This window comes from Clytia hemisphaerica, unplaced genomic scaffold, assembly GCF_902728285.1.
Source record: "Clytia hemisphaerica strain Z4C2 unplaced genomic scaffold, Clytia hemisphaerica genome assembly, whole genome shotgun sequence".
NCBI lineage: Eukaryota > Metazoa > Cnidaria > Hydrozoa > Leptothecata > Clytiidae > Clytia > Clytia hemisphaerica.
The window spans coordinates 1,041,383-1,049,635 of NW_027104378.1; the positions used below are offsets into that span (position 1 = coordinate 1,041,383).

The 8,253-nt window shown below is 34.6% G+C and overlaps 1 protein-coding gene across 2 annotated transcripts; it reads right to left on the bottom strand.

The window, feature by feature from the left end:
• Nucleotides 1-276: 276 nt before the first annotated feature.
• On the bottom strand, nt 277-7,927 carry LOC136819052 (PSME3-interacting protein-like). Of its 2 annotated transcripts, none has more exons than XM_067075217.1 (6): nt 7,692-7,927; nt 4,258-4,356; nt 3,952-4,076; nt 3,174-3,319; nt 2,638-2,714; nt 277-1,803 (listed from the first exon to the last, which is right to left on the bottom strand). In XM_067075217.1, the coding sequence occupies exons 1-6, from the start codon at nt 7,783-7,785 to the stop codon at nt 1,715-1,717; spliced, it is 630 nt and encodes a 209-aa protein (XP_066931318.1). In that variant the 5' UTR covers nt 7,786-7,927; the 3' UTR covers nt 277-1,714. The 2 variants fall into 2 exon arrangements, with proteins under 2 accessions (XP_066931318.1, XP_066931319.1); XM_067075218.1 differs by having other exon boundaries at nt 277-1,800; nt 7,692-7,910.
• Nucleotides 7,928-8,253: the final 326 nt, after the last annotated feature.

The following is an 8,253-nucleotide window of genomic DNA, read 5'->3' on the forward strand; positions in this document are numbered from 1 at the left end:
GGGGGGACAAAAGTCCATGTCTGGGGGTAAATTTCAAAACATTGTATCACCCCCCCCATACTCAATTTTTTCCTGGAAATGCCCAAAATAAACATCAGTTAGTGCACTCTAAAAGCTAATGAGCTTTAATTATCCAATAGAATTAGTAAGCATCCCCTACCAAAGTGTCAACGGGTTTTTAGAATTGACTAAATATTTCTAAGATGGTTATAGACGATAGAGCAAGTACGTTGGAAACATGCGAAGGAGAACAACGCTCGTTAAAAGACAATTAAGTTAAAATTATAAATCTCTTTCTCTGATAAGTTCGACGTGGTCCAAAACCACCTACCTTTAAAGGAAGAAATTTTGGCGGGAACTTAATTTGGCGGATTTGGCGGATTTTGTCGAAATCCGCCCAATTTAGTTCCCGCCAAATTTAATTTATTCCGTCATCCGCCAAATTAAATTCCCGCCAAATTTAAATTGTTCTATTTATTCCCCCAAATGTGTGCTATTTCAGGCTTTAAAACAGGTTTTTCCTTTTTTAATGGCGTTTTTTGGACAAAAATGTCCTTCATCCGCCAAATTAAATTCCCGCCAAATATAATTTTTCAAGTTAACCGCCAAATTAAATTCCATCTGAAAAAACTTTTTCGGCCATCCGCCAAATTAAATTCCCGCCAAAATTTCTTCCTTTAAGGTATGCTTAATCTGCTTTATCGGGAAAGATATCTATTAAATAAGTTAATTCAAAAAGTTTTTCACAGTGATAATATTTCTCTTGAGATGATGGCAACCATACCATACTTTTTCATTTTTTCAGTTTTATTTTTGAATTCATTTATAACTTCACAATATTCCACTCCTGATTATCTTCTCGGCGAAAATACAAAACATTGGTACCATTGAAAAGCTATTTTCATACTCTTTCTAAAAGCATTCGGTTTATGCCCTTTTAAATGAAGTAGTCAGGATAGAACAGTTAAAATGTCTTGATATAATCTTTTGGTAAAATTTGAAAATCAAAAAATTTCTTTTATATCTCTGAATAAAATATCCATTTCAAGTGTAAACTAAACCTTTCCGTTCGGTACGTGATTTTATTCATAATATTATGAATTGTTCATCATCATTGTATCTGCATCGTATATTTTCGTATCTGAGCTTTCAATGGCAAATTGAACATCTCTCCGCTTTTTTGAAACAACGGAATTTCTTTGCAATCGTATTGACAAAAATCGCAGAATGAAAAGGAAGATTGTGAATTCCAGAAATGACCAGCCATTTATATGATCCGATCATAATTCAACGGTGTTCGTTTTTCATTCCGAAGAGAACAATACCATAAATACCATAATATACCGTGAAAATTTCAGATATTCCGATGTCAATTCCTTATGTACATGCAAGAACAATTTTTCATTAGAATCTGCAATACAACATGTCTCTTAGACCACGTTCAAACGCAACGGTTCCGTTTCACTCCGAAACGAAATGAAGCTATTCTTTAGGATAAATTCAAGTTTTAAGTCATTTCTAACCAATAGATGGCTTTATTTTGTTCCGGAGCGAACATGTCACTTAGACAATAGAAAGTGGCGTGTAAAGTTGGTGGACGAAGATTAGATAAGTTCCATCAATTTGTAATATCTTTGAAATTATTATCCCCAATTCAATATTTGCGTCGAAAGTCAACAATTCTTCTCGACTACCTCCACCAGCACAAATTCCCTCAATCATTTTCACTTTCACCATCGGATGAACTCGAAGAATAACCAGCCAAAATGGATAACGAATTCCCACTCGATTTTGTCTCTTCTTCTAAAAAAAACAAAAAAATAATAAAGGGATGAAACCAAGCTGGTGATTAGATGATCCCATTCTTCTAGCCCTTTCGTTTTTTGTATTTTGTTTTCATTTTGTTTCTCGAATGCATGAAAAAAAAATGTTAATGTAAAGCTGTGTAAAGGCATTTTTCAATTATAAATGCCGTTTTTAATTTCTTTAAAAATAACGTTTGCATAAATGCATAAAATTAATGGTCCACATATTGGGTATTGTCTATTTTGCATCATTGTGTCCGAGGTAGGTCCAAAAATGTTGGTAGCAGCATGAGGTGATCATATATAAAAACTTTTGTTCTTTTTTTTACATTCAAAATCATCTGAAATCATTATTATGTATATTTATACTGACAAGAAAATACCGGGTGACCCACGAAATATTTCGGACTTTTCTCGACGTCTCGTGGTCAACATAATGTTTCAAAGTGTTTTGAGTTTTAATAATTGGAAAGTAGATACTCTGGCTTTAATTTTTCTCAAATACTTCATATTGAAAACGTCTAAAACTATACGCCTAATTTAATACACATTTTCTACGTGTTTCTTACATTTTAGGAAAAGTGAATTTTGACTTTTAAAGCTCGTGAGTTTAAAACTAAGTGGTTTAAATTTAAAAAGTAAAAACTCAAACTTTAACTTTAGATATCTAGTACTTTTTAAAATATCAAAACTTAAAGCACTTTTGGACATTTTGTTTTGACTCAAGGCGTCGAGAAATTCTTGAACTCTTTCGTAGGTCAACTAGTACATCTGAATGAAATATGATAATTTTCGATAACAGTTATTCATTAGAGACTTAAAGTGTAATTACCTTCTGTGGTAGTGTTTTTCTTTTCTTCTTCCCTCGATTTCTTTGGTGGAGTTGTGATGACGTCATCATCTGTTTTTCTGGAAATGAAAAAAACGTTGTAGCTACCCGATATATAATCGCTTGTGGTGAGCGGAGAAGTAGAGCTTGCTACTCAACAGAATCTTAAAAGTGCTCATATCATAGAAACAAAGTTCTGAGCGTAATATATAGACACATGAACATATACACCTGTGTCACAGACCCGCTGGGACTCAAGCCCCACTGGGAAATTACTTGGCAAAAACATAAAAATAAACACCCTGAAATTTCAGCCCCGCTAGGAAATTGACTTTGATTTCACCCCCATTAGAAATTCAATGTTTAAAAGATTACACTCCAAAACCATCCCCACCGGATTTTGTAACCTTGGAACAATAGAATTTCTATCAGTATCACCATTGGGATTTCAATAGGAGTTTTTATCCCCAATGAGGAAAAAAGTTTCACTGGGGTTGTGAGACGGGGGTGAACACTTGTAATCAAAGTTTAAAATTTACCTTTTCTTAATGATGCCACCCATGAGAAGAGCAGCTTGACTTTTGTTTTTCTTGGTTTTGAAATCGTCTGCAATGGCGGGTTTGTTGGTCATTTGATTTTCTTCTTTCTTTTTTAAGTGACCTGAAGCTACTTCGTCCACTGCTGACTAGAAAGTTTGATAAATTAAAACAGAGTTAACAAATATGAAAACATCGGAAATGTTTTCTCTGTTCTGCATGTTTACCCAAGGGGGGGTACTTGGTCGTCAAGCATGCAGAGCTAAAAAAAGGAGAAAATCTAAAGACATCACTTCCTCACTTTACCTGGATCTCTCAGACAATGGCTCTTAAGTCTGCAGGCATCGAAATAAGGGATAGAAAGTGCATCGCAATTTTTTGATAAGCATGATTTTGCATCCTAAAATGGATCAATTTTCAATTTTTATTGCGAAATGCGATCCGCTAATTCGATCCCTGGTCTGTCTCAATAAAATCTGCTACAGAGACAGACTTTAGTGCCTAAGTACCCCACCCCGGGAAGTTCACCCTTTTTATTATTCAACCATAAACAAAGTCTTTGTGTCTCATTTTGATATTGGTTGCAGAAAGTAGCTCTACCCCATATAATCACACAACAGTTTGAAAATATTTTTTTTCAAATAAACATTACTCATTAGAGTCCAAAAATGTTTTCCAAAGATGAGAACTTTATAAAGTACGATCATTCAAAATTATTGAAAAATCATACTTTTTGTAAGTCCTTCTTTAGACATGATAAATAATAAAAGTCAATTCATACTCTGTACTGTTGCATTTCTTCTGAATGTTCATTGTATCTTTGATCGTCAAGTTCAGCTTGTTTCTTGGACACCATTCCTAAGAATTCTGCGTCTTCATGATTCAATCCTTTGTAAATCATGTTTTCTGTAAAATCAAATTTTGAATTCGGAATAACATAGAATCCATGTAAAATCTCAACTTCTTTTGAAAAATCTGTGTTCAATCATTCATACACACGTAAATGCGATCTACTTCTTTGGTATTTATTTCCAGTTATATATTATAAATTCAGATAAAAATTCACTCAACAACAATAGCAACATACTGAATTTCAGTTGATCTTCAAAAACTTCTTGTTTCTTATCTTTCTGTTCTTGAAGTTTTTCATACAGTGATCGCGTGTCTACAGGCTCTTCTGGGTTTGCTAAAAGAACAATTTGATGATTCAATTTCAAAGCTTTTTATTTATTATACATATATCTGTTCATGTAGGGTGCAGTATGCCTGAGTATGCAGTGCTGATGAGTCCCAATAAGGATGAAATACATATATCTGCTCTGCCACCAAATCTCCTGATAGAAGATGGTTGGGACAGAAATTTTATGAATTTCTTCAAAGATATATAATCAAAAATGGCGATGATGAATGGAGAAAGACAAGACTATCTGCCGGACAAAAAAAGAAAATCCAGGTGACATGAATCAAACAATCAATCTGATAGCACGTTTTTATTGGACAGAAATTCTTGTGATGATGAATGGAGTAATAAGACAAAATGGGAAATTTTTAGTAGATTTTTAGTAACCTGATAACCTGTGATAACAGCAGGTCTGAAGGCCCTTGAAAATTAACCATCTGGGTAAAAAAGTCCCAGCTGTTATCAGGTTAAAAAAACATCTGCAATAAAATCTGCAATAAAAACGCTCCATTCTTTTTTAAACTTAAACCAATGAAAGATTGCTACGTATGATGAAGGTTTTGCTGGTCCTAATTTTTGGCACTAATGCCTTTTTGGCACCTTGGATGACGAGCAGTAATATAACTTTATTTAACAAATGTAATAATAATAATATATCAATTTTTTAATTGGTCATTTCTTGAAATGGAAACACAGGGTTTTTCCCAAGCTGTGAGCAATTTAAAAAAAACCTGGAAATGTTTCTGCCAGCCCCTATTTTTAAGTTAAATCAAAAGGTAAACCTGATTTACAAAAAAATTTGTGGATTGTAAATGTTCAAATATCTCCCAATCATGAAGTAATGTCATGCATAATTATTTTAGCAACGGATTGAAATCGAAAATGAAACCACTCAAAACGAAAGTAAAATCTGCCCGTAACTCGAAATCCCATAATCTTGATCCAGACCCCCGCGCTCGATAGGATCGATCATCAGAACGGCTTGATGACGGATCGATATGTGATCGATTGATTACTTAACGATCCAGATAGGAGATCGATGGTTAAGATTCAGCCATTTAAAAAGTCTTGAGTATCGATTCTTCGTTTATCCATTATTGAGCTAGTATTTCAATCGAGTATATATATCGATTCGTCATTGATCGTTAATCGAGTATGCATCGATTATAAATCGATTATGCATCTATCATGTATCGATCATGTATCGATCATACATTGATCAATAAAAGATCGATGATAGATCGATAAATAGACCTTTTCGCCTTTCCATCCGCCATATTGAATTGTATGCAAAAATTATGGTGGCTGAATTGCCGTGGTGGAATTACCTTAGAAAGTATGCAAAACATATGCAAAAAGAAAGTATTAATGTAAAACTTACATGCATAATTGGCATTATATTAAAGTGTAATCTTGTAGAAGAAAGATTAAATTTGCTTCTTTTGAAAACTAGAAATAATCAAATTCGCTCATCTCTTAGAACAAGCACTTCAAAAAACCATAACATTAGACATAAACTCAAGCTGAAAAATCACCCGCGAAGGACAGAAATATTCCTTATTCGGCTGACGGTAAATTATTCTCCTGGGAATAGAACCGTCAGACGATCAAATCAAAACATTGATCTGAACCCGCTGAATGTGTGACGTCATAATTACTGCTTTCAGTTTGCGTGTTTTGAAAGTTTGATGTGTGTACTCCGTCTTTTTTGTTCCATTAGCGAAAATAACTTGTAAAAAGTTCATGCTAATAAAGAAATAGAAATAGAAATTGGTGGAATTCTTTAATGGCATGAAAACAGAATATGCAATGTCTTTTAAGAACAAATTTCTAAAAGGCTTTTGTTGTTCTGTGAATATTTCTTTTTGGATTAAAAAATTCCATATCTTTTATTGTTCTAATGATTATAATATTTCTTTATAAGATGCTTTTTTGTCTTTTTAATCTTTGTGTAGACTTGCATATGTTAGCATATTTTCCAACTAAATCCAACCACGGCTTTTTCGTTCCTCTATTTTTGCATACAAATATCAAGATGGCGGATAGAAAGGCGAAAAGGTCTATTATCGACAACTAATCATAAGCTTTAAAAAATCTTGAGTATCGATCCTCTATATAGAACTTTTTTTAAAAAGGACGTCCTGTTGAATAATTATGTACTCCAGCCATAAAAACAATGATAGAGCCATGCATAATTACTGTATCATGCATATTGTAATAATTATGCATGGTTTTATCATTGTTTTTCTGCTGGACTACATAATTATTCAACAGGGTGGCCTCTTTGAAAAAAGGTCTATTGATCTCCTATCCGGATCGTTAAGTAATCCATCGATCACATATCCATCCGTCATTGAGCTGTTTCGATGATCGATCCTATCGGTCGTGGCTTCTTCGTAAAGACGAAAGACAGATCTGGACTTATTTCGTACTTTCCAGTCTCTTGTTCGTAGTTTTTCTGACTTTCTGGTTCTGTGTGAGTTATTTACTATATTTTCTAACTTGCTGAATGACTTACTGGAGTCACAATATAAGGCCGAAGGCCTTCTTAGGGGCATTCGTACCCTGTGACTTAACTTTGGATCCCGTAGGGATCCTTGTAGGGACACCGGTAGGGTTGGGAGCTTTCTTAATCAAGGTCTGTAAATTACACGCTATAAGTATTTGTAAATGACAATTTTCTGCCGTGTCTCGTTGACGTAAGCGGTTAGGCGTTGGGTTTGTAAACCAAGGTTGCTTGCATTTGGTGGTTCGAGCCGGGGTCGGTGACCTGTTTCACCGGTACGGGCAAATTTCAGAAAAATACTTAGAAAACAGTTAGAAACACTTGAGAAAGATAGAAAATCAGGATAGAAGATAGGAAAGTAGAAAATAGGGGGAAAATAAAAGTCGATGCATCCTGGAGTTAGACAGGAGACCCGTCGTGTGTTTTTTTATAATTTGATGTACACAAGACGGGTTCGAGCTGTGAGTCCAATATTGGACTCACATTTTTTACAGTGAGAAATTCGAATTTAGCGCTGTCCTCACTTACTAAAATAAAAACCAATTTTGAAAGTTGCGCTTTCTCTAAGAAAGTGTGACCAGTAAAAGAATAACAAAATTTGATTGGCTATAGTTTTCAACCGTTATTAGGATCTGAGAAATTCGAACTCTCAACCCATACCATGCTATACATTTCGCCATCAGTTTATCAAAGAAGAAATCATAGCATGGATTCCCAGGCTATCCTGGAGTATGATATCGTTTGCCAACCAAGAAATTACGCACGTGACCCACCCACCACCATCCATCAGCAGGCCCGCCAGATGACTATTATTAAAACTTATTAAAGTACTTACGAAGTTCTCTTCCAGCTGATCTAGCAGCTTCCCACTCTTCAGCTCTTTTCTTTTTGGCTTCCTCAACTTCAGATTCTGTAACAAATCGATTCATTTTGCATGAAATCTTTCAACGATTTAACCATAAAGTAAACAGAACGACTCCTAAAACTTGAACTTCAAAAACACAAAACTCCAAAAAATGAGCTTTACAAAAGTGCACCGTTATTGAAATTGTTGTCGACTTGTCGACAGCAAAAATATCCAATCACGGTGTAATAGACACGAATCAGTGAACGGCATTTTTGGCGGGAAATTTAGCCGTAGCGCGAAAAATAACGTCGTATACGGTATAGTATTAAACGTAGCAGTGCACGCGCCATCGCATCAGCATCAATGATCAAAATCCTTCATTTCCTATGGCAAATTCCGATTTTTTCGGTAAACAGTTCAAAAACAATACCTCTGTTTTTCAGATGTTTTTTATTTATCCTAAGTACCAGGGGGGGCGTACGGGGTTTGCAATTCCGATACCGATTTTTTGGTGTATTTTTCCTCGTTTTGACTATTTTTTCATCAAATT